We start from the raw sequence: 26,091 nt of genomic DNA, 5'->3' as shown, positions 1-26,091 counted from the left end.
CCAAATCTGTATCTATAGAATTGTCAGAGGTATATTTGCTTATATATGCTTAAAGCCATCTAAATTAAACTGACTTTACTTTTGATTTGAATAAACTTCCATTTATTTTAACTCTTACCTCAATGCCAACACGTGTTTCCCATCAGAATTGCTGCCGCCAGGATTCAGTTAATGTAGTGGAAAACTTCAAATATAAATATTCAACATAACATTTTTGATGCATGTCCTGACCCACTTCCTCTGTGGCTGCGTTCAGACTGCAGGCATATTGGATTTCCTTCCATATCAGATTTTTTAGGGATGACTGTTCACACTGTTATTACACTGTCTGCACCAATGACAACTCTCTCACTTCTAGGTATACTTTGCATCACTTCATCAAAGTCCGACCAGAATTTCTCCTTCTCCTTCAGCTCACATCCTACCTGTAGAACATACCCTCTAACAGCATTGACCATCACACCTTCGATTTCTAGCTTCAGACTCATCTCTCTATCTGACACTCTTTTTACCTCCAGGACATTCCACAGAAACTCCTCCTAAAAGATAACTCCTACTCCGTTTCTCTTTCTATCTACACCATGATAGAACAGCTTGAACCCTGCTCCTAAAGTTCTAGCCTTGCTACATTTCCACCTGGTCTCCTGGACACACAGTATATCTACCTTCCTCCTCTGCATCATGTCCACCAACTCTCTACCTTTTCCTGTCATAGTTCCAACATTCAACATCCCTACTCTCAGTCCTATACTCTTGGCGTTCCTCTTCTCTCTTCCAACGAACACACTTTCCTCCTCTCCTTCATCGACCAACAGTAGTCCAATTTCCACCGGCACCCTGTAGGTCAACAGCACCGATGAAGGTCGTTGTTAACCCGGGCCTCGACCAATCCGGTATGGAAGTCATAGGTTTGATTTGCATGCATGATTTGGCAAAAGTTTTACGCAGGATGCCCTTCCTGACACAACCCTCTGTATTTGGGACCGGCACAATAAGACACTGGCCTGTGTCCTCTTGTGGCTACATTAATAATAATAATAATAATAATAATAATAATGATTAATAATAATGTGATGGTAAGTTTAAAAGACTGTTATTTGAAGATTTATAATAAGATGAACATTTAGTTAAGGGAAATGAAATATAATAATGGGCTAAAAACATTAAAAACTCACAGATATGTTTAAGAAGGGTTAAAAAGTTAAAACGCTAAAAAGTCTAAATAATTTATAGTTTTTGTTTGTTATTGTTAAAAGTCAAGACACATCAATGTTATCGTTGTGTTATCGTCCTGTCTTGATCAGATCGTCTGAGATCTATTGCTTTAGTCTTAATGTGTATTCCTGAGATTTGCAAAAGTTCCCCGCATGGCAGTAAAGACATTACTGACTGGAAATATCTCTCGTCACATTTGTGATTATTTCACCGCCTCATTGAAGGGTGTAACAAAGGTAGGGTTAACAAATCCCGAGATAAACCTATGGTTCTGGGTGGATTTACCCTGAACTTGGAAAAACCAGGGATTTCGGTTTCACAAACGCTTTTCAGGGTTAGTTTCGTTAGCCCAGAGTAAATAGACCCACAGTTTAACAGATGGGATAAACTCTAAAAAAAGCCATCATCAATGGAGCCCCGATTCGACGATTCACCATGATGATGGAGGAGACGCGCACCGCATTGCTTTACGGCAGTCTAAGTACAGATTTTAATTTATGCATATAAAAACTTTGAGGACATTTTCCGAAGAAATTTCTTGTATACTATATGATTTCAAGATCTTCAGTTAATGGTCGTGAAAAAGAATTTTGGATTGAAGACTTTTATTTCAAGGTGGTGCGGGTGGGGGTAGCGCTGTCGGCGCACAGCAAGGCGGTTTCGGGTTCGAATCCCGCTCTGTACAGAGTTTGAACGTTCTCCCTGTGTCTGCTACTGCTACACCCACCAGCGTTATACTTCTTTTGTTGTCTCTTCAGATCACCCACAGCATCATGTCTGCAAGGAGGAGGAGGTGCAGGTTCCTGCTGACCAGCAGCTCTGGAACCAGGAGCTGAAGTCCAGTATGAAGCAAGAGGACCCAGAGGTTCTACTACTGAAAGAAGAACCGGAGGAACTCCACGGCAGTCAGGAAGGAGAGCAGCTTGTACTGAAGCAGGAGACTGATGCCGTTATGTTTACTCCTACTTCTGAAGAACCAGAGCTTCTACAGCTGAAAAAAGAACCAGAGGATCTACACCTGAAAGTAGAACAAGAGCTTCTACACCTGAAAGAAGAACCCAACAGCAGTCAGGAGGGAGAGCAGCTTGTACTGAAGCAAGAGACTGATGCCGTTATGTTGACTCTTACGTCTGAGGAAAGTGACCACTGTGAAGATCAGTCTGTGTACATGAAAGCTGGAGATGGTGCCTGTCTGTTGTCAACCTGCCGGTTATAAGCTCTGTGGTAGGAGCAGCAAATATTGACCCGCTGATCTCGAACATCTCTCTTGTATCCGACAGCCATGATGAGAGAAGGGAAACAAGCAGAAACAGTTTTGAGATTGAGTCTCAGTTTCAGTCCCAGAGAACAAGTAACACCAGTAGGAACCCATATGTTTTCAAAGTGTTTAAGAATGGTTCCAGAACAAGCATTAATTTGACTCACCACATGGGAATCCACACTGGGCAGAAGCCTCACAGTTGTAAAACATGTGGAAAAGATTTCACACAGATATCAATCTTGATTAAGCACATGAAAATCCACACAGGGGTGAAGTCTTATGGTTGTGAAACATGCGGCAAATTTTTCAGACAGAAAAGCACCTTGACTGACTGCATGAGAGTCCACACAGGGGAGAAGCCTCACATTTGTAGAACATGTGGGAAAGATTTCACAGTGAAATCAAACTTGATTAAGCACATGAGAATCCACGCAGGGGAAAAGCCTTATGGTTGTGAAACATGTGGCAAATATAGCGGACAGAACAGCTATTTGACTATGCACATGAGAATCCACACAGTGGAGAAGCCTCACAGAACACATGGGAACATTTCACAGAGAAATCAAGCTGATTCAGCATATGAAAATCCACAAAGAGTGGCATGCCTTAAAAACAAAGTCAAGGCCGGCGGGCCCGATCTGGTCCTGTGTGAATTATCTATAGCCCCCGGATAATATTTAAGTACTATTAGAACTGGCCTGCAGGCCACAGCTGCTGGTGTTTAGAGGCTGGTGTTTTGCACGCACCCACACTACATTCCTCACAACCCAACGCTAGCCTGCAAAGTCCCTGCAGCAAACAGGTCTCAGCTTCATTATTCATCAGCAGTCACAACAGAGATCAACCCCCCACCCACCCAAAATAAATAAATAAATAAATGGCTAAACAGAAGATGGATGCTGATAGTAGGGGGTCTCAAGCCAGGTGTGAGTCAGAATACATGTTAATAGAAGTGAAAGACAAACCTGTGTGTCTTTTGTGTGGAGAAGGTTTGGCTGTAATGAAAGAATATAACCTTAGAAGGCACCATCAAATGTCTCAGAAACACAGACAAAGACGTGATTGTTCTTTAAAGGAAGTTTGTTTTTGTCTGTACAGGTTGAAAAATGTTTTCACTTGAAATTACTGTAGGAGTCATAAGAAAATATTGCTTTATTCATTGAATCATTAAATAATTTACACTCGTTTAAGTTCAATAGGGTTTGTGCAATTATTTCAATGTATTTTAATAAACAATGAACCAGTCTGTCCCTGAGCTTGAAGCAATTTTGATTTTTCAGCTCTCTGTGTATTTGATTTTGACATCCCTGATCTATATGATAATTGCACTTGTATTAATAATAATGGACCCATTTCACGAAGCAGATTTAGTGGAAAACCAGGGTAAGTTAACCCTGAAATCAGGGAAAACCAGGGCAGGGAGGTAACTTAACCCAGAGTTAGAGCAGTAACCCTGACCTGTTTCATGAAGCGAGGTAAACTGAACCTCTGGGTTTGTTACCATAGTAACAGACTGTGAAGCTAACCTGGTCGGGAGCAGGTTTTATACCACAAACCCAGGGTTTCTTCTGACTCTGCTGAAGGAAGTCAAGGAGATCAGTGGGAGATTTTTTCCTGCAAAATTATCCATGGCATATGTGACCGGTAGAAAATGTCCCTCCTGGGCCACCAGAGTTGGGTAGCTGCCAGCTCCTCCTACCAATCAGCCAGAAATTGGTATAAGGTGTCACTATGCTTCCTTTCTGGCAAGGAGTTGACTGCTACACATACTGCCGTAAGTTGTCTTCTGTTTTTTTATGTTTATGTGCTTTGTATGTGTTTTTAGATTTTTTTTTGTCATATGTTAGGTTTTGTTCAGGGACTTCCCTCATGCCCACACAGGTGGATTCATGGACAGGATTGTTCCACAGGAGGTAAAAGGACAATTCCTTTAGTGTACAAATTTGTTTATTTGGCAGAGGTATTTAACCTGTCTTCTTTTTATTGTAGACAGACTGCCACTGCTGTTTTGTCTTGTTTTTTTATAGTTTGGTTTCATTGTTGGTTATTGTTTTATTTGACTTTATTGGTTAGACTTTTTTGCCATTTTATACTCCTTGATTTTATTCTAGGTTTGTATTTTCCCCCAAGACAACAAACAGTACTGTTGCAGCAGTCCTGCTAGCTTTTAACATGTTTTTAATTGTTCTTCGTATTGCATGAGTACTGCGGGGCCGGTGCCAGGGAGCTGCTTTGGACGGTGGAGCCATCGGTGGTCGGGGTCCCTTACTTCAGCACCACACTCCCCTTAATTTGTATGTGTAGTGGTTTTTACACAGCCTTCATGTTTTACACTTTACCCCTTGTCTTTTTGGTTGTTTGCTGTGTGAGTGTGAGTGTCGGGCACGGAGCTGGGTGAGTGCTCCGGCCTCCATTGGCTCCCTAATTACAGTCATCCCGGCTGTCCTGCAGTGCTCATGCAGACCTGATAGGTCTGATAGGTGTTTTGGCATTCTTGTTCTTATTACTCTTTTAATAAAAGTATTTAGTCTTGGGGGAAGAACTTTGTCTCTGCCCATTATTGGACTGTCACTTGTCCAATTTTTTCTTAAATATCGGTGGCCTGTTCACCAACTTAAACAAATCTTACAATTTGGTTATTTACTGTTCCTGAACTTTCTGAGTTCTCAGTTGCAAGCAGCGGCTACACATACATTACAGTCAGTTCTGTTCTTAGCCGAGGCAGATCGAAAGTTGTTCCGTGTCTCTGCGTTAAGCTGGAGAAGGCTGCATGTGGGTAAGTTTTCTGGTATTCCTGAAACTTCCCACATAACATGTATTTAGTTTTTGTTAGGTTCAAGGATAATTTGTTTATATCAAACCATAATTGCATCTTGGCCAGTTCCTCATTGGCTGTTTGGGCTAGTTTATATCATTTCCTTTGCAAAGGATGGTTGTATCATCCGCAAAATATCAAATACCTTTGAAACCTTGCATAAACCATTTATGTAAAGTATGAATAATTTTGGGCCCAACACTGACCCCTGTGGTACCCCACACACAGTGTAATGTTTTTGATGTCGTCCCGCCCAGAGTAACATATTGAGACCTCTCATGTAAATAACTCTTTATCCAATTTAGTACTGTACCCCTAAATCCAAATCGTTCTAGTTTCTCAATTAGAATTTTATGATCAATTGTGTCAAAAGCTTTTTTAATGTCAATAAAGATTCCTATGGAGTACATCTTCTGATCCATGGCATCAGTAATGAGTTCTATTGTTTCTGTCAGCGCTAACACAGTGGAAAGATCCTTCCTGAAGCCGTACTGACTACAGTCAAGGAGATTGTGCTTTGTTATGAATTTATCCACTCTCTTATTGAACATCTTCTCTAGGATTTTTGACAGCTGTGGTAGTATTGAAACAAGTCTGTAGTTTGTAAATTCACAAGCATCCCCATTTTTATATATTGGAACCACTTTTGCAATCTTCATTTTGTCAGGAAACACCCCAGTTTGAAATGACAGGTTACATATGTGTGTAAATGGTTGCAGAATTCTGTCCAGTATATCCCTAATTAGCTTCATGTCAAATCCATTCACATCAGAAGTTTTTGCTACACACTGGCTGACCAGGCGTCTTATCTCTGTGTCCTTCACTGGCGCCAGAAACTTTGAGTTTGGGTTGCTTCCTCCAATGTCGTCCAAATAATCCCAGTGCAAGTGTGAGACAGGAATGTTTTCTGCCAGCTCAGGCCCAACATCCACAAAGAATTCATTAAATTTATTAGCTACTTTATCCATATCCTCTATTTTTGTATTTTTAATATTAAAGTATTCTGGATAGGATGATTTGGCCTTACTTTGTTTTATAACATTGTTGATTATGTCCCATATTTTTTTGGTGTAATTTTTATTTTCTGCAAGCAAGTTACTGTAGTATTCTTTCTTACATGTTCGTATTATAACATTTAATTTATTTCTATATTTTTTGTATTTAGCTTCTGCTTGTTCTGTTCTTTTTCACAAACTTTTTGTATAATGTATTCTTTTTCCATTTATCAGTGATGTCATCCATGGTTTCTTAGCACCTTTTTTGTTTAGATAAATTTTCTTCACTGGACAATGCAAATTGTACAATTCCTATATTCTATCAGTGAGATAGTCATATGCAGTGTTAACATCAACAGCAGCGTAAACATCAAACCAGTTCTGAGCTAATGGATCATTTCTTAATGCATTCATTCTTTCTTGACTCTCTTGTAGAATGTTTGGGCATGTTCTTGACAGTTTGTTTCCAGTAATAGTTGGTAAATATTGGGAGGTGATCACTTATATCATTGATCGGTAGGCCGCTCAGTCTCATTAAGCATAACATTAGTGAAAATATTATCTATTAAGGTGGCGCTATGTGTAGTGATTCTACTTGGTTTAGTGATTAAAGGCCGTAAACCAAATGTGTACATCATATTTGTGAAGCTTTCAGTTTGTGCATTTGTGTTGGGGTTTAACAGATCAATGTTTATCGCCACATAAAAACACGTTTGTGATTGATTTTCGAAAGTAAATTTCCCATACATTCAGTAAATTCTTCTATTTTAGAATCAGGTGCTCTGTAGACATATTTTTTAGAGTCTCAAACTTAATGTTTATTGAAAACATGGCACCCCCCCCCTTTATTCCTCCTGTTCACACAAGTCATGTTGTATCCATCCAAATAGAAATCCATGCCTTTGTTTTCATTAATCCAAGTTTCCGTCACAGCAATAATTTTGAATGGCTTGTCAAACTGGTTTAGGTAATCCTTAATGCGTCCAACATTGGTGTATAGACTCCTACTGTTGAAGTGGATTAGGGAACGCTGACCATCCGGTTTAAACTTTTTTTTGTATTGCTCCTGGGTGTGATATCCATTCTTTCTCATTATGTCTTTGTAGAAATTGTTATCTGGGTCAATAATTCCATTTGGGTCAAACAGGGTTTAATCCACAAAGTGATCGGTTTTCAATTCCAGACTATCTTGATCAGCAGTTCTCTGTACCAGATCTTTGGTTTCTTCAGACAGTGCAGCGATGGTTGTTCTCGCCTGTGTTGAAGTTAGAGGTTTTCTCTTTGGTCATACGTTATTGGTTGAATTTCTCCAATTCCTACACATTTTTGATCACCAGTATTTTCATCTGCTCTGGATAAAGCCCCTTTGTTTTGATGAAGATCTTGCAGTTGTTGGTCCATTCTTCTGCAGCTGTCGAGCACGTTCAGCGATGTCGGCATTCTTTTTGGCGAGGTTGATGTAGATGTCTTTTCCTCAGTTTAGGGCCTTGTTTCAGAAGAGCAATTTTGAATTTGCGGTTGTAGAACTTTATCAACACTTCAGGTGGTCTCCTACCTCCAGATGCTAGTGGGTGACATGTCTCAATCTGGTCCGGCTCGATGTTAATCTCCAGGTTCCTCAATTGAGTAATCACCTGTTGTTCCACCGACTCATCAGTGCTGTGTTCTGTTTCCACTCCTCTGGTCACGGCATGAGCATAATTTCACTGTTGAACTTATCCAAGTCACTCCTGTGCTGGTCCACAGTGCGGGTTAGCGAGTTTGAGAGAGAGATGGCAAAACTAGCAACAAGGAGACAGAAGAAAAGACGTCTGCTCTCATTGGAAGCCGGAAGTTGTTTTTTTTTTTTTTTTTTTTTAAATAGTCGCTGAATTTCATTCGTTGTACGTACAATTTTCTTAAATTTCAACAATTGGTGGCGATATGTCAAAACTATAAAAGCTTCTTTTTCATTGAAACAGTAGAAGAAGAAACATCACCGGAAGTGGAAGCCGATTGGCTGCGGTGTGACAGTCTCGTGAATAAATAGTGACAATAGTGAGGATGTCATCGTGCATGATGAACGATTGATATAAAGTCGACCTCCCCTGGACAAAATGCCTTTATTTATTCAAAACAGAGAAGTCGGAGGCATAAACTCCACAGCGGAGCTGTTCGACAAATATCCACATTTACAGGTTTGTTTCCCCTCAAACCGAGGCTAACTTTAGCTTTGCAGAGCTCGCTGCTATCACCGGTGCTTTTATATTTATATCCACTTTACGGTAAATTGGCAATTATAGTGACAGAAGAAATCAGGCACGGGTAATACCCGTCCTATCATGTTTGTGATAATGAAAATAATATAACACCACTAAACAAAGACAAGGAGGTGACTGACGGGACGGGGTCGGTATTGGACAGAACATTTTAAACAAATTAGACAAATAATAAGACTGGGGATTATGGCGTGTTCGCATCAGAATGCTAATAAATATGTCCTACCTTGCTGGTTTTCATTGTTTAATTTATCCCAGTACATCTTAGCAACAGACACTTAAGGTCAATTCATTTTTTTTGTATGTTATTCATTGTTTCTTCTCTATCTCAGGAGAATGGAAGAGCATTTCGCTGCAAGCCGCTCGTCCATGTTGACCCAAAGTGCCTCCTGTACGTCCATCAAAGGGAGTTTGCTGCGACCACACCAGCAGACAGTGAGTCAGACCAGCTCATCACATAGGAACCTCTCTCATGCAGTTCAGGCACACTGGAAAAACATTTTCTTGATTGTTTTTTTCTTAATCACAAACTTTTTGAACGTTAACTAACGTCATGCCGCAGGTAAACCACTCTGGATCATTACAATGCTGTGTTTTGTTTGTCTCAATTATCCCAGACTGTGTTTCAATAATTGGATCTGAGGATGCCACCACTTGCCATCTGGTTGTCCTGCGACACACTGGTAAAGGTTCCTTTCAGTAGATTAATACAGTGTACCTTATTCTATCTATATCTATCTACCAAATGATAATTTAAAGCTTTTGACGTGATTCAATTAAAGGAAGTGGAGCAGTTTGCCTCGCTCACTGTGATGGATCCGACACCTGGTCTGAAATTCCACTCTTTGTTGAAGCCGTCTCATCACTGAGTCAAAACTGTGAACCAGGCAGGTATGAAACTCACAAACAAAATAAAAGCACACAAGCCCTTCAGATGTTCTCGTCTTACTGTTGATTTATTTTATGCAGACTCGAGCTCCATCTCGTCGGAGGATTCAACGATGACTCAAAAACGTCCCATAAACTCAGCCTTAACATTCTGGGTATCATCATTTAAAGTTAAAATACTGTCAAATTCTCATTTTAATGTTATCTAGGTAGTTTTTGATTTTCATTGCACTCAGGAAGATCCTTTTTCACTTTACAGGATCATTCCAGAAGCAGAAGGAGGAAATTCATCTGGAAACATGTTGCATCACTGGTAACATAGACGGCTTTTTGGATCTGTTTGCAATTGTTAAATATGTTAGTAAGCTCACCGTCCTGGTTTCTGTATTTTTAGAAATGAATGACATTGTTGTTGATGGATCTCACAGGCCAGTCATATATGGAATTGGTAAGCAACAAATATGAGACATGGAATGCCGTGTCTTCATTGCATGTGACCTCTAACATTTACACCTGTTTCTGCACAGGTGTAAATGTTAAAACTGGGGATGTATTCCCTTCATCATTTACTTACAAAGGACCGGGAGAGGAGCTGCGATCTGCGAGGACGTTCACTGGAGGACAGGTATTACAAAACATGAAATAACAGCAAACATTTCACATGCAGCTCACATTGGCCTTCTCCCTTGTCTTTCTATCTTATCCGGTTCCTGAGTGTACAAAAGTTGAAATTTGATCTTGACCTAGATTTCTCAAGGTCATCATCTCATTTTCATTTGCCGCCCGAGTAATGTGCTTGTTATGTCATCTTCGTATCTGCAATGGTTCTGAAGATAATTGGTGGACATACGAACGAACAGATGAATGAACACACAAACACTGACATTTACAATACATCACCGCTTTGAAGCAAGATGTAACAATTAAACCACACATGGATTTTTGTTGTATTGCAGATGATCGATATATATGACTCGAGTCAAGGACTGGTTAAAATCGGACCTTGCAATTGGTCTCCAAATATGGATATCGGCTTTTGGTTGTCACAAAAAGATGACATAATTTTAAAGGTAAAGATGTGGAAGCATGTTTTTTTGGGGTTTATCTACTTTGTCCTTTGGTATGCGTCACAGCTGTACTCTTCTATTCTGACTTGTGTCTCAATTGGCTAGTATTTGTCCACCTCGCCAAAGGCTGAGCCGCCACACTTCGTCCAGCACATGAAGTCCACCATCCGGTTCCTTATAGAACACCCCAACTCCGACATCCTGTTCCCGGGGGGGCAGCCTCAGCTCTACCACAGGACTGAGACGGGAGACTGGGAGAGGACTGTCTAGTTCTAGAGCCTCTGGTTGGACACACTAGAACCTGTCTACCCGTGTGTTTTTTGTGTCTTAACTTAAATACCCACACATTCACGACCCATCTGACCGGTCAAGCACTGAGTGTACAGAGGACAAGTGATCCTGCTCATTCCAAACAAAACCTTGTAGGTTCATCTGCCAACAGATTTACGTGCAGCTTCCTGATGGGAGCAGAAGATCTTTCATTACATCTCTCTCCAGCTCAGTATGAAAGTCCTTATTTAAACTGTATATGTAAATGTGTATATAAAGCATCTTCTGCAAGAGGTGATATGAATTATTGTCAATCAGCTAAATGTGATTTAAATGGTTGTCATAACTAAAAAAAAAAAAGGGTACTTAAAAACATGAACGATATGAGGCCTTTTGGTGCGACTTGTTAATGTAAGCTGCAGCTGTTCTTAAATAAATGGAAATGTTCAGTTTTAAAACGGAGTTTCGCCTTTGTCAAGTCCTTTGTTGGCACAATTTTAAACGGATATGACTAACATTTCAATAGAAGAGGTGAGGTTCTACTTGAGGCATGCCTTGGTGGAAGGAGGAGGAGGAGGAAGATACACTATAGACGTATGAGCAAACAGGTGGGGAATGCGACACATTTGCTTTTATTTTAAAGAGGTCTTCTTTAAGAAGAAAAAAAAGTCCATGTCGTGTTAATCAAACAAAACACGTGGTTTACTTTCTACCACAGATGCATGGATAGACTGAACACCAGAGGATCTCACGTTAATCTGACTGACTCGTTGACTCGTTGACAGGTTCAGCAGGTTGCTCAAGGTCGCGTCCTGCATTTTACCATTTCTGCGTAAAAGTGGGCGTAGAAATGTGACCAGTTTATCCGCATCAAAGTCGCGGCAGATCCGCAGTCCTGCCCCGGTAGTCGGGTGACGCGCACCGCCCCATGGCACCTGTCGGAGATACTACTCGATGTCGTCCAGTCCTGTATACGAAAGAAGCGACGCGTGTAATCGGTGTTGTGAGCGACGTTTTCCCATCGAATCCCGGAAGGAAGTGAAGCGTTTGTGATGAAACGGGGGCGTCCAGATAGCCGGTACCGGATAGATGATGTCAGTAAATGGTGATAGTCGGCGTTAGCCGCCAGCATTAGTGCGTTAAGAGACGCGTAAAATTCAGCCAACACGTTACTTAGGAGAGAACTGCTGGAGAATGCTTCAAGCGTTTCTGAGTCACACCCGTCGGTATCCGTGGGTCACCAACGTCACGCTGTACGGTTGTCTGTTCGCGGGGGGGGACTTCGTTCACCAGTGGTTCGCCCGCAGGGACGAAATCGACTGGACCCAAACGCGCAACGTCGCCGTCATCGCGTTCAGTTTCCATGGCAATTTCAATTTCTTTTGGCTGCGCTTTCTGGAGCGGAGGTTCCCCGGGAATTCCGCCGGGATGGTGGTGAGGAAGGTGCTGCTGGACCAGACCACGGCGGCGCCCATGGCGACCAGCGTCTTCTACACAGGTCGGTGGGACCAGCCGGTCCTCGGGGGTCACCCTGAGAGCCTGCCGGACACTTAATGGTTAACTGGAATACACGTTGAATGCCTGTCAAGTTGGGACATGAACCCAAAACCGCTGCGCCCGCGTTGTGATGATCATCATGTTAATTATAGTGTAAAGTAGAGAGTCATGTGACCCAAACAGAGGCAGAGATCAGGGTCACGGTTTGGACCCAAGAACCGAACCCGAATTGGAGCGTGTGACCGAAATATCAAGTTTCACACAACAACCACAAGAAACCGGTCCGTGGCGCAAAAAAGGTTCATCTAAGACTATTTTCACGGACCGGTCTTCATTTGCTCTATAATCGTTTATGACGCCAGGACAGCTGGAGTCTAATAATAAATCATCCGCGGTGGTTGTAAGTAAAACGCAGACATCAAAAGACAATAAACAACTTTTTTTTAAAAATAAATTGATAATCAACATCTCTATATGAAATAATTGTAAGAAATAATTATATTAAAAACTCAATTGAAGTGACTGCACTAATGAGATTTTGAAATATAGCGACTTACAATCGGTGCATTCAATGTAGGAGAAATATTGATCATTTCCAATAGAAGGGTGAGCAAGTCAAATAATGATTACAATGACACCTGAAGTGTGTTCTGGACGTCCGGTCTACACCGCAGTTTGGTTTTCTTTACTGTCACTGCAGAAAATCCCGCTTCACAAGGACAGGAGTTTGGAAATGGAAACGGGGTTTTCGATACTTTTTGGGTGATCTCAGGATAATCTGCCTTGACTTTAATCCAGAACGCTGTCGCAGTTCTGGGTGCTTAATTTAGGGGTAGCGGCTGGTAACCTGTCACGTGACCGAGACCTGTCAAGCGGGACAGACGCACGCATTCGTCTGTGCGTCATTCCACACTGACGTCATTTTTCAAAATAAAACATCTTTAGAATAGTACTCAATTAAAAAAAGAAGTCAAACCTTCTGTGGCGCCCGGTACCTAATGTAACCGCGACCCAGTACCGGGTCGCGACCTGGTGGTTGAGGACCAAAATAAAACATATTTCAGATTCCAAAATAAATGAAACCAAAGTAATGTAAGTTATTTATTCTTCCTGTGCGGTCCGGTACCAAATGACCCACGGACCGGTACAGGTCAGCGGCCCGGGGGTTGGGGAACACTGCTTTAGATGATAGATAGACAGACAGACAGCTATTTAGTCATTTAACTTTATGTTTTTGTTATATTCCAACAAAGAATCATATTTGAAGTAGACTGTTACAAGTCGAGTGAAAGCTTGTACCACGACTGAACAATCCTACATGTGTTCGTTCCGGCGGCCGACAAAGGTTCTAAAAAAATACTGAATTCTGGATCTACATCTGCACCTAAAGCTGCCCATCATTTGTGGGTCGTGCCCTACTCTTCTATCAGCAAATGAAAACAGGACCTCCAGACAGACTGAACTGATCGCTCTTTCATGTCATCCAGGTGTCAGCTTCCTGGAGGGGAAGGAGGACATTACCGAAGACTGGAGAGAAAAATTCCTCAATACGTATAAGGTGGGTCGGAGCAGAGAGCATGTTCTCATCACCAGAATCCAAATATGTTCCTAAAATGATGTCAGAATTAACTGTATTGTACTAACTTAGTATATTATAATAAATGATTTGTGTGAGCAAATGCTCTACTAATAAGGTCAGAGGTCAACAGTGACCCTGGATGAGTGACAAAGGTTAACATTTTGTAATCGTATAAAATGTGTGTGCTTTCTTTGTCTCTTTGCAGACAGGACTGATGTTCTGGCCATTTGTGCAGGTAAATATTAATCTGTCGTGTGCACAGATTTCAATTCTTGGCTTTCGGGAACCTGAATATCAAAGGTCCACTGACAAGTCATTCAGAACATAAAATCATTTGAAATCTGACAGCCTCATGTTGATCCTGACAGGAAGTGGACATTTGAAGACTCTCATTATTAATTACCAGCCTGCATTACAATCAGTGAATCCGCTGACTTCTTTTCTAAAATGCAATGGAAAAAAAGAAAAGGGAAAAAGTGACGTAAAGTAGTTCCCCTACACCTGTCGTCAATTTGTGGAAAAATGGAGTTATTATTTAAAATGCGGTTGTCATTATATAAAATGATTTAAATAAATTGGCAGTACTATGTAATATTCATGTACAATCAATAAGTGTACCATAATAGGCGTGGCAGTGGCTCAGTACCAGAGCGGGAGGTAGAGCGGGTCGTCCAATTTTCCTAAGATCGGCAGTTCGATTCCTGCTCCCGCCCAAAAAAACACCTGGAGTGTGAGCTGACAGTGGGAGGTGTCAGCTCACCTCTGGAGCAATGCCGAGGCGCCCTTGAGCAAGGCGCCGTCCCTCTTTACAAGTTGCTCATTCAGGGCGCTCCACAAAGGGGCTGCCCGACACTCTACCTCCCCCTGCATGCCTACAGGCCCCCTTGTGTATTTGTGTGTGCTACAGGGGCCTGTACAAACTAATATGTATGCATGCATTTCAAGTATTTACCAACTAGAGTGCGCTCTTAATTTCCATTCGGGGATCAGATCAGTATTTAAATTAAAAATTTAAATTAAAAATTAATGTTTCACTGTCACCTTCAGTTGCTGAATTTTGCCCTGGTACCTCCCTACACACGGACCATCTTCACCGGCTGCTGCGCCTTCATCTGGGCCACCTTCCTTTGCTTCTCGCGCCAGAACGGCGACGGCACAGCGGCCGCTGCTCTGGCTTGGATATTCTCTCCTACAGAGGGAGAAGCGGAATCCACGAAGGAAGGGGTAGACTGTAAGGAGAAGAACAGCAGCACAGCAGCACCAGAACCTGTCCAGAAGTGAGTTGTGCAGTCAGTCACTGTGATAAAGGAGACAAACATTAACAGGTCTGACCAGGAGACAGCCGGTCAGAGGACAGCGGTCCTTCCTTTGGATGATGATGTAACACCACTGCCTGCTTTGGGGGTCAAAGTCTGACTGGGGTTTAACCAGAAATATGCATCACAAACCTTTTTAACATTTAATCAGTGAGACTGATTATCAGCGGTTTAGATTCCAAGGTTGGAAATGTTTGTTTGATAATTGTGACACGTGACAATATGTATTTTCACATCAGTCTATTTTAATTCCTCTAGTTAAAATAAATATACAAATATATTTAATTTAATTAAAGATATCAGTAATTATTTTTTGCAACTATAAGAATATTTCAGTGATTTGTATGTAATTTCCACACCTTGAAAAAGTTCTGTGACGAGTGGAAATGTAATCAGTTATCATTCTCTATATTTTACGACATGTCAGCAAATCAGTTCGAATATGTTTCCCTGTATACTTTTCATACCCCATAGGATTATGATTAGCATTTTCGTACCAGTGAGAACTAGAAACAACCTCTTCATTGATCAACCTCTGGTTGACTTTTGTCATGGTAATGGTGCTGGGAGTGGCCAAAAATAATGGGAGCACCACAAACGACTTCACCTTCATGTCACCTTCTTCGTACTTGGCATATTCTTTTTACTTATGTGGTTTTTAACAGAACTCATTCAACAGAACTCAATCATTTTGTCGTTTAAGATATGTGCAATGATGATTTTGATATCAATGTCATTCTAGATATCTGAAATTATATTCTTAGTCGTGTCAGTTACACACTGAAATATAAATAATGGAATTCTATGATGTCCTGAATGTAAGATCTGTTGTAGATTTCTACAAACACTATATGTTACTTCTATGAAGAATTTGATTAACTCGTCAAAAAGCAATTCATGGTATCAATAATTCCTGCCACTGGTTAAATGTAAAAAAAAAAAGAAGAAGAAGCTTGAATTAGTCCTGATGATGCTGCAACTTATTTATAGTGGAATCTAAAAATGCAGAAGTCTATTTCCAATATTCATAAATTGATTCATCTCAGAGGGAAATATCTTTCATTCCTACACTTCCATTGTTGGATCGTTACTCTGTTGTATGTCCTATCAGGCTTTGTTTTCTGTTGTGTTGTTGTGATTGTACATTTACAACAATTTGATTCATGTTTTTATACCTAAATGAAGACCTGGAATGAATGTAAAACAGATTCATGTCTTTTGAGGGGCAGCTAACATATTAGTATGAATTTTAACTCCCTCAATCATTTTACAATCGCTCTCATCGGCAAAAAAAGTGCATCGACTGTTATCTACGAACTCTACAAGGTGCTTTGGTACCAATTTCCAAACTGAGAGATACCAGTAATTAATTATGAATGTGTTTTTTATTTTAACAATCGCTATATAACTAAAGCTGTTATAGTTATAAAGATGATTTTTGTTGCATTTAAGATATTATGGGTATTTCAAATGTCTGCTGACCAGGTTTGGATGACATCTCTTTAATGTTTTATATAATTTTCTCTCTTGAAAACTTAAGCAGATAATATTTAAAAATTTATTCACTATTATTTCCTTGTATTATTAAAGTGGTGTTGACAGGTAAAACTGGTTTATTTATATTTTAATGATGCTGTTGAGTCTAAACTGTATGCAGAACAACTCAGCTTTTGAATTTGGGTTCAGAAATCAACATGACAACCATCTGATATGAGTTTAGACAATAAATTAAATATCTAAGTATAATAACTTACATTAATGTGATGAAGCTGGTTTTAATTATTTATATGCTGAACACTTAAGCCGATATTGACTGGTTGTCTCATTCAAAGGTTCAGTCATTTTTGCCAGCATTGATATTTACAACTATTAAAACATTAATTTGACCATGATTTTGTCCGGGTTGAATTAACTGTGTAGATAAATTCTATTCATTGTTGAATAAATTACAAATGTCTCCTTGATTCATTTTAAAAGACGTACAAATCATTTTGTAGAAGAATTTATGAATTAATTTAATGTCATTCTGCTGTTTCTTTGCTTCAGTGACAGTTGATATTAAAATGACTTCCTAACATCAGTTGATGCTTCAGGCTTTCTATCTGGTGATGACATGAACACATGAAAACACACACTAAATGGGTCATTTTCATAAATGTTTGTACAAAACAGATGAGAAAGAAGTGACGTAGAATCAGACCAGATGACAATATAACTCGTAACACTGAGTCGTCTCAGCCACTGAGGTCCGCTCACATCAAATATAATTACAATAGTATTTAATACATAAAAAACATCTTTAATGAAAACAGTGATTAATGTGTGGTGCAGTGTGAAAACAAAATACAGTTTGACGGATCATACAGGAAGCATTCTAGTCATGTTACTACAAAATGCAATCCAGGATTTAGTCATGTGTTTTTTTTATCGTCATAGAACATTTATTCAAAAAGAACAGATCGTCGAGTTGTGAGTGCTGGTATGTACTAGTATGAACTAATGCACAACCATTTCTTTTTTCTGGAGCACCAATGCTTACTAAAACCTCCCTTCTTTCCTCAAAACTTTAAGAAAACAATTCAAAGTTGTGTCTCAAGTTGTTCAGACTGTTCAGATTCAGTTATTCTAATTTTGTCTGATGCAACAGACTCCCTGACGTGGAAACAATTGGCAAAACCAAACCAATGGCGCAAAGCGCTTCCCCTCCCGCTGGGTACCAGTTGTTATATCTTTCCTTTGGGGGTGGTGGGGGTTGTCTCCCAAAATTCTTCACATCCCTGCCCGTGCTGCGCATGCGCACCGCATCCTCTCCTCCATCCTCACGTTCGGGGACTGAAGCGCTTGAATAAAGATGCTCACCGTCTCGGGTCGCTGGAGCTTTGTCACCGGGTGAAACGGAGCTTTCTGGAGCGACGCACACAGAAGAGATTTTGCCCCACAGACTCGTTAGATCCTGGTTCCGTCGACATGGAATTGAAGAAATCTATTTCGGACACCGAACGCGCGCTGAGGAGCTACGGCGCCGTGTCGGAAACGTCATGGACGATGGACAAAGGTGAGCGTCATGCTTCAAAATGTGTTGTCTTAGCGTGAGGTGGTGTGAGAGATGTAGTTAACGTCTGAGTGTATTCAGTGTGTGTTCAACTCTAAAAGCAGCGGAGCAGTGAAATGGTTAAAACATGAGTCACTGAGGTCTGGGACGCACGGATCGCAATACTGGGCGCTAAAAGGCCTATTAATTCCCCTGCATGCAGACTGTGGGCTTTTTGCAGTGTGGGAATGAATTTGTGTCAATTCATATACATTTATGCACACACTCAAAAATACTCGCACACACACGTATTGCAACCACAGAACGTAAGGAAAGTCATTTGATGCTTCAGCTGATGCAGAGACACAAAGCCAGAGCTCTGCTGAATCAATAACTGGTCATCTGGTCTAATCAATAGTCAGTGGATTTCACATTTGGAAGACTATATGAGTTTCATGGGTGTTTTTCAAAGTGTGTGTAAGAGTCTTTCTTAGGATCTCTTTAAATTGTGGAAGTAAAAAATAAATATGGTCTGCACAGTAATATCAGATCAACAACAACAGCCTCTCCAATGACTGAACATACACCCCTCAAACACACATTCAGCAAAAATAAACAAGCAGCCACAAAAGTGAATTCACGAACAATACTAAAAGTACAATTTGGGCAATTTTTATTTTACTTGATGCCTTACGATGATTGGAATTAAATTTTCTACTCATTACCTTTGCACTTAATTGTAAAATTGTTTCAGTTCTAAAACAAAAAAAACCCCATGGCATCAAAGATGAAAGTCAAACCACAAAATTGGAGTTAAATAAATATTGTATGCAGCAAAAGTCATCCAACGAGATTTTCCTGCTGTTCCAACTGTTTATCAAACCGAAGTGACGACTGGTGATGAATGACACATGTGTTGACGGAAGCCAGCGATAACGCCCTTTAAGAGGTGCCCTAGTTGACTCCACCGAGGATAACTCGTCACAGAAGAGCAGGGTGTGAAGAAACATCCAGAGGAGAAGAAAAGCATACTGGGTATTTTTAGACGCATAGATCAAACCATTCGTCTTTCAGCCTGTCTTCTTTCACTCCACATCCACATTTAATCAAAGAGGCGACCCCCGCTCCCAAGTTGAACAACTCCTATTATAAATAGTGCTGTTGTCAATCTGCATTATGTCAGTGGGAAGGGGTGAGGGGTGGGATGGGGGGGGGTAATCCAGTCCAGGAGCACTAGTGTTTTTACATTTTGACTGCAGGATATGTAGATCTGCAGTGACCGTCAGCTTCTGACGCTGACATTTTCCCCTAGCTGCACCAATCCAGGCTCTCCAGGATGAGCATTAGCTCGTTTAATTATCAGGCAGTGGTTTAGTGAACCCGAGTGGAGCAGCTCCAGCTGTTTATGTGTGAGGACACTGCTTTACATTTGCAGGTGCTGCTTTTCTTCACCCCGAACTTCAGAATTAGCCAGCCTCATGTGAATAAGGTGCTTTTAATTGAGGATGTCAACGCTCTTCAACCCCTCTGATACGTTAATGCTCGGTATCTGAGTAACAGAGACGGAGAGATGTGAATAGAAAGAAAAAGGTCAGGGAATAATGACAAGAGTTCCGATCATTCTGCAGGTGTTAACTTTGATCTCGGCAGTAAGTCGTGTGGCAGAATACCAGTGAGTCACAGACGGCCCTGCTGTGCAGACTTGTGTCTGCTGTGGTGAGTCAGCGCTGGTTGTGGAAAGTAGCACACAGACTGCAGTTCATGTTGCTGCAGGAGGACGGGGCTGATCCACTCCTAATATCACAAGACACACAGGGCATAACTGTGATGCGTCACTCTTGACATTTAGGATTACTCATTAAAAGAGTTTGTTCACTTGTCAACTCATGAACTGTGGGTCTTCTTACGGTGTGGTCACGTCAGGAGAAATTAAAAATTCACCAGCACTAAATTGCAACACGAGTTTTATCAAGGTGCTTCATAGGAAGAGCAGGACTGAGTCTGTATTCAGAGAGCTGACAATTCTCCATGAGGAGAACAGAAGAGACAGTGGAGTAATAAGAGGAATAATAGTGATGATGATGATGAAGATGTTAGTGTGTATCATCCATGATCCCAGCAGCAGGTCGTAACCTGTAACCTGAGGGACATGAGCTTGTCAGTGATATGATTGATCTAATGAGATATGAATGTATGGAGAGGGAGGGGGAGAGGAGGAGAAAGGAGCTCAATGCATTATGGGAAGTCCCCCAGGAGTTTAAGCCTATAGCAGTACAGCTGAAGGCTAGTCTAACCCCGCCTAAAGTATGAGCAGTAGAGCTGACCTGACACCAGTAAATCCTTTGTCTATATGGACAGAGTTGCAAATCCAGATCTGACTTTTAAGTTTTAATTTTAAATTAAAATTTTAAATTATCTCATGTGCCAGCTTTCAGGATGGAAATATTTACTGGCTTTCCTGGGCTGCTTTGATTTAAAACACATATCTTTGGGTTGTAGACTGGCGGATCAATACATTTAAAGGGATAATTCACCCACAAATTAAAAATATATTTTCCTCTTAGGGCTATTTATCCATCAGATCATTTGAATGCAACTTCCTGCATTAAACTTTCCTCGTGGGGATCACTAACGCCAATGCCCAACCTTGGATGTCAGTCTGTTGCACAAGCTGTGGCTGTAAGGATCAGTTGTACGTGCAACATGTGTCAGCGTAGTAAGACCTGATATGGATGCTATGATCAGTGGTCCACGCAGAAAGCAATCTGCGATGCAATATATCTCAGTCAGCAACAGACCACAGCTACAGTATTTTCTGCACCATAAGGCGCATTGGACTATAAGGCACACCTTCAATGAATGGCCTATTTTAAAACTGCTTTCATTTATAAGGTGCACTGTCCCTTTTTTGAAAAAAATTGAAGGCTTTTAGGTGTGCTTTATAGTGCGGAAAATACTGTAATAATTTAGCCGGGTCAGTATGAAGGCATCCTTTTTTCATTTCCACAACATCGACCATTTACTCTGTTGCACATCGTCCCCAATTGAAGCTTCTGTCCCACCTTCCTGGCTTTAGTCAGGATGGATGGGACAAGAGGCTTCCCATCCATCCTTACCTTTATCCATATAATCAACTTTCTACGCTTGTTTGAGATGTTTTTGTCCTACTCTCCCCATCTCCTCTTTCCCTCAGTTGTTTTGACTCAGTGTGTGACTCCCAGGTTACTCGGATGTGTCCATGGCAGAGAGCACCATGGCGCCAGAGGAGATCGAGGTGGAGATGACTCGTATCCAGCGCCTTCGTGAGGTCCTGGTGCGAAGAGAGTCCGAGCTTCGTTTCATGTGAGTAGCTGGTCTATTCGTTTTTCTAACTGGGAGTCAAAGCAGTTCAATGGGTAAAGACTCGTAGCGGGTTACCTTCATGGCACCCTGCGCAGACACTCAACAGTTGAGTTTTTATGGCTGTCTGACGCTGAGGTCCATTAGTCTATTGATTATGCAGAGGGCTGGACACGCCAATAAGACCTAAATGAGTCACCATGATGAACTCGTCAACATTATGGGTTAGTGCTTGGAATTGCTTACTGCATCCATTGCTTGGGTGACTCAGGGATGGTCCACCCCCCCCCCCCCAAGAAGAGATTCTGTTTCCAACAATGCAGAACAAATAGGAGCAGCTCAATTTTACATTTAAACATCTGAAACTGATCCAGAACCAGTTGTTTGGATGATAGAACAAACAGCATCTGTTAAGGAACTGGTTGAAACTAAGCTGCATTGTTATGAAGACGGATTTAACGCCTTTCTAACAGTGAACCGAGAGAGGAACTTCACCATGTCTTTGCTGTAACACATCGACTGAGGGGTTGTTTCTGCTTCTCTTTACGGTTCTAACACCTGCAGCGCGATGCTGAGGTATCACATGCAGCTGAGACGTCAGCGCTCACTTGGTAACATTAGTTCACGCACCCACTTAAAAGCCTTCATCAGGCCGTCATGCTGCTCGCAGCTTGTCGTCAGGCTTTGCATGACTTGAGACGCCTCATCAACTCACCAACACCAACGAGCAGATGGAGATTCAGAGTACAGATAGCAAGAAAAACAAGAGAGGAAAACAGAAGGAGAGCCAGAAGATGAGAGGTGGGGTGGAAAGGGTGGAATGAAAGAGGAGGGAGGTGTGAAAGGAGAGATAAATGCAGAGGGAGGAAGAGGAGGAGGAGAAGGCCAGCGATGAGTCATCGGCCGGGTCTATCACAGGGTGAAATGACTGGGTGGGAGCTGTCACTGGTCTGCAGGGAGACGGAGAGGATGGGTTTATGGGAGTATTCCATGGGAGTATTCCATGCATTTTTATATTACAAATGAAATTGATTTGTTTTTGGATTAAATGAAAAATTAAGAACTCCCATTGATATCTGAGGAATTGTTTTATGCATTTATTTGTTTCTGATATTTTTACACAATAGGACCAGAAGAGCGTCTAATCCCTCAGACCGTACCCTCTACTAATCTGATCAACGCCATCCCAGGACAAAAATAACTTTTATGTATCAGTTTATATGTCTGTTTATCTGCATATCAAATTTTTCAACGTGCAAAATATATTGCTGATGCCATTTAAAATGGAATCAATTTAACACAACTGTTTTTCTTCAATCGAACAAGAGCCTGTGATTAATTCCTGTCCTCTCGTCTCTCTAGGATGGATGACATTCAGCTCTGCAAAGACATCATGAGTTTAAAGCAGGAGCTGAGACAGATTGTTGCTGTTCCAGGTACAGTTCAAACACAAACACCACACAAACTTCCTGCCTTCTGTCACTGTCAAGAAAACAAGCTTTAAGCATATCAGGAAATAAATCACCGCACAATCGATCACAAGCGTGGGCGAAACCGTTCACACTCTGTTTGGACACTTGGCAGGAAGTGCTTTTCTTTCACAGCTCATCAGTTTGACGACCTCAGCAGGTGTCATGGTGATTTATAGGAAGGATTTGTAGGAGTATGCAAAACCTCAAGGATGAGCTGGTTGTGCAATTTTATGTGGGGTAACAGTAACACCTCATTTGTACTCAGACATTTTGGTTGTAGCTCAAACTGAAAAAACTCAGTGTTTTTGCCTTTTGTGACGTCTTGACTGTTTTTTGTGTTTTGGAGTGATGAAGGCTGGGAACCTGAAATTGAGGAGGATGTCGTGTTCATGGGTCTCAAATCTCAAATGCTTCCATCAAATGAAAGCAGAAACAGAGCTCCTAGCGTTCGCATTATTTGGTACAAATTATACACCAGGGGGGCTGGTAATGTGACCGAGTCAGCTGGCTTTGCTGGGAGGTCAGTCTGTTGAGGCTGCCATCAGGAATTATGTGAGGGTTCAGAATGCTCTGCTGATTCTTTTCATCACAGCATCCATTTATCTGTTTAAGACTCTCTTTTCATTTGACTTCTTGCTTTCCTCCAGAGAAGGAAAAAACCAACAAGCACAAGCAACGGGAAGAGGAGCTGATCCTGAAGATCCATAAGCTAGTGCAGAAGAGGGATTTCCTGGTTGATGACGCTGAGGTGGAGAGATTAAGGTGGGCAGTTATTGTTCATATATTAGAAGATATTTGCCTTGGGTAGAGATGTTCATTTTTTCAGTCTGAAGGAGATTAAAAAAAGTGATATAAAGTGATTAAAAAACAGTGGGGGCTTCATCACAGCCATGCTGTCTACTCTGAGGCTGTACATGCGATGCTTTGAGCTACGTCTTAATGTTTTTAGGTTTCATGATGATCTGTTTCAAAACTAGACAATTGTGAAACACCATCAAACTACTAGCAGTGCGTGGAAAAGTCATCTGGATATTTGGGAACATGAGAATCTGTAATTTACAAATCAACCCATGCAATACTATATAGTTGGAGGGATGTATGTGTTTTCTTTCATAGTTCTCTTTTTGAATAACAATTGCAACAAGCAAATAAATTATTGATTTATTTTGTCATTCTAGATAAGTCCAGTTGTGAATATTACTAAAACTGATGGTTTGTTATGATCCAACGTGATTTGTCTCAAACTCAGGGAGCGAGAGGAGGACAAGGAGATGGCAGAGTTTCTCAGACTGAAGCTGATGCCTCTGGAGAAGTTTAAAGTCACACAAAGTCAGTGTCATACAAAACTGCACAAACAAAAATAGAATACTGTTCTCTGTCACTGCCTGATCGTCTCCTTCCTCCTCTCTTTAGACCCTCCGAAGCCCAGGAGACAAATCCCAGAGCCGCCAGCGAACAAACCATCCATCACCAAGTCAGGCGTGGCCATCATTAAGGACTGCTGTGGAGCCACCCAGTGTGCCGTCATGTAACACGGAATGGAGTTCCGTGTCAGAAGCATCACACATCCCATGACATTCCATAAAGCAGCTCCTGATACTCAGAGAACCTCAGCTATAGAGGGCTCCCCTCAGAACTGTTCAGGAATCAGTTTTATAATTGAGTTTCAGGTTGGGAACTGATCCTTCATCAGTTCTCCAGGGGAATAAAGGAATAGGAACTGAAAGGATTTAGAAATAATTGTCTGATATATACAATCAGTTAATAGTTTGGACACACATCCAATATTAACCCGTCCTGTATGCGTCTTAAAGGAGAATCACATTGGGGTAATTTCTTTAAGATGACGTAACGGCGAGAACAATTACAGAACTACAAGCACAATGTTCATAAAGTGAACTCTAAACGCTGGGGTTCTCTGTCTGAAGGAAAGATCTGTTGTTTGTGTCCTGTTGTGTTGGACAGCGGGTATTTCTTCTTCCATTTCAACTCCTACACTCGAACCGGTAGACCTCGCTCCCTTACAGGAGACCCACAAATCAGCGTTTGTAGTCATTCTACATGACTGATGAACTCATGCGGTTCATGCACATTAAAACTGCATTACTGGTGTGTAAATGTTGCAGACTCGCCATCAGTGGACGCTTTTATACTGGAGTTGAACACTATTTTTCATCTCATCTTGTCAATCCTTTTTGTCTCAAAAAAAGAAAAGCTTACATTGAAAAGTTTGATTTGAACAGACTTTAATGCTTATAGAACAAACGCTCTCTTGCAGCATTGCTATTAAGCACCATTTATTAGGCTGACTGCTAAAAATGATTTGTCTGCTTTAAAAGAAGATGAACTTTAGAGAACAGGTAAACCGGATCCATCTTGCAGCTTTATCAAAACTAGATGAATAACTGCTTGTATCCAAGGTTACAGTCTCCACAGTAATTGCTTCATATTCCTTGAAAATGAACACACTGCACTGACTGAAACAAATATAACGGACCTATGCGACAAAAGAAACAGCAAATGGTTTTTAATGGACAATGCAGACAGAAGAAAAGCATCACTTACTTAAATCTGCCTTCGTGAGTACACACTGTATATGGAAAGTTAAGGGAATTGTCTAAATCTGCGTCCAATAATTTACAATTCCCTCCATAGCGGCTAATGCTAACTGGCATGTGGCCTCGTGTGAGCGTTTCCTGTCGCTCATTATTTGCGCGTTTCGGAGTTGAATAACCAGTGAAATCTATTCAGACTTCTCAGCTACTGACATTTCTTCTTTTCCTTTCGGCTTTCCCCTTCAGGGGTCACCACAGTGAATCGATTGCCTCCATCTAACCCTGTCTTCTGACATTTACTGACTGTATATATTACAGATATTGATAACAAACTTGCATCTTCTGAATTTAGCCTTGCGTTACTGATAAGCATCAGGAAATGAACCAGACCCTGTGTTTGAGTGTGTTTAGCACATTAGTGACTCATGTCGAGCAACATTCTGCCCTTTATCACTTAGCAGTCCCTCTGATGACTCGGCATCCTGTAGTAGTAGTGAATTTATGACGGTCCTAATGTTGATTATTGAATAAAT

The 26,091-nt window shown here is 41.1% G+C and overlaps 3 protein-coding genes across 4 annotated transcripts; all 3 read left to right on the top strand.

Moving 5' to 3' along the window:
• Positions 1-5,499: 5,499 nt before the first annotated feature.
• ntan1 (N-terminal asparagine amidase) lies at positions 5,500-11,201 on the top strand. Of its 2 annotated transcripts, XM_068321683.1 has the most exons (10): positions 5,503-8,463; positions 8,877-8,979; positions 9,162-9,227; positions 9,327-9,435; positions 9,514-9,587; positions 9,692-9,745; positions 9,827-9,880; positions 9,960-10,057; positions 10,389-10,502; positions 10,605-11,201. In XM_068321683.1, exons 1-10 carry the CDS (start codon positions 8,383-8,385, stop codon positions 10,767-10,769), a joined length of 918 nt encoding a protein of 305 aa, XP_068177784.1. In that variant the 5' UTR covers positions 5,503-8,382; the 3' UTR covers positions 10,770-11,201. The 2 variants fall into 2 exon arrangements, with proteins under 2 accessions (XP_068177782.1, XP_068177784.1); XM_068321681.1 differs by having other exon boundaries at positions 5,500-8,463; positions 9,692-9,880.
• Positions 11,202-11,461: 260 nt separating this feature from the next.
• LOC137600862 (mpv17-like protein) lies at positions 11,462-17,231 on the top strand. The gene is made up of 4 exons (XM_068322729.1): positions 11,462-12,267; positions 13,754-13,824; positions 14,051-14,080; positions 14,893-17,231. The coding sequence occupies exons 1-4, from the start codon at positions 11,964-11,966 to the stop codon at positions 15,124-15,126; spliced, it is 639 nt and encodes a 212-aa protein (XP_068178830.1). The 5' UTR covers positions 11,462-11,963; the 3' UTR covers positions 15,127-17,231.
• Positions 17,232-18,005: 774 nt separating this feature from the next.
• On the top strand, positions 18,006-25,224 carry bmerb1 (bMERB domain containing 1). Its single transcript, XM_068322731.1, has 6 exons — positions 18,006-18,216; positions 21,414-21,534; positions 22,894-22,967; positions 23,651-23,765; positions 24,253-24,332; positions 24,417-25,224. The coding sequence occupies exons 1-6, from the start codon at positions 18,129-18,131 to the stop codon at positions 24,533-24,535; spliced, it is 597 nt and encodes a 198-aa protein (XP_068178832.1). The 5' UTR covers positions 18,006-18,128; the 3' UTR covers positions 24,536-25,224.
• Positions 25,225-26,091: the final 867 nt, after the last annotated feature.

This window comes from Antennarius striatus, chromosome 8 (genome assembly GCF_040054535.1).
Source record: "Antennarius striatus isolate MH-2024 chromosome 8, ASM4005453v1, whole genome shotgun sequence".
NCBI lineage: Eukaryota > Metazoa > Chordata > Actinopteri > Lophiiformes > Antennariidae > Antennarius > Antennarius striatus.
Note: the sequence above shows the minus strand (reverse complement) of the source record. Positions and strands in the feature narration are given on the sequence as shown.

Coding starts and splice junctions, on each gene's coding strand:
- LOC137600862 (XM_068322729.1), top strand. CDS start 11,964: ATGCTTCAAGCGTTTCTGAGTCACACCCGTCGGTATCCGTGGGTCACC. Junction 12,268..13,753: donor GACCAGCGTCTTCTACACAG/GTCGGTGGGACC, acceptor CATGTCATCCAG/GTGTCAGCTTCCTGGAGGGG. Junction 13,825..14,050: donor AATTCCTCAATACGTATAAG/GTGGGTCGGAGC, acceptor GTCTCTTTGCAG/ACAGGACTGATGTTCTGGCC.
- ntan1 (XM_068321681.1), top strand. CDS start 8,383: ATGCCTTTATTTATTCAAAACAGAGAAGTCGGAGGCATAAACTCCACA. Junction 9,228..9,326: donor GGTTGTCCTGCGACACACTG/GTAAAGGTTCCT, acceptor ATTCAATTAAAG/GAAGTGGAGCAGTTTGCCTC. Junction 9,436..9,513: donor CAAAACTGTGAACCAGGCAG/GTATGAAACTCA, acceptor TATTTTATGCAG/ACTCGAGCTCCATCTCGTCG.
- bmerb1 (XM_068322731.1), top strand. CDS start 18,129: ATGGAATTGAAGAAATCTATTTCGGACACCGAACGCGCGCTGAGGAGC. Junction 21,535..22,893: donor GAGTCCGAGCTTCGTTTCAT/GTGAGTAGCTGG, acceptor TCGTCTCTCTAG/GATGGATGACATTCAGCTCT. Junction 24,333..24,416: donor GAAGTTTAAAGTCACACAAA/GTCAGTGTCATA, acceptor TCCTCTCTTTAG/ACCCTCCGAAGCCCAGGAGA.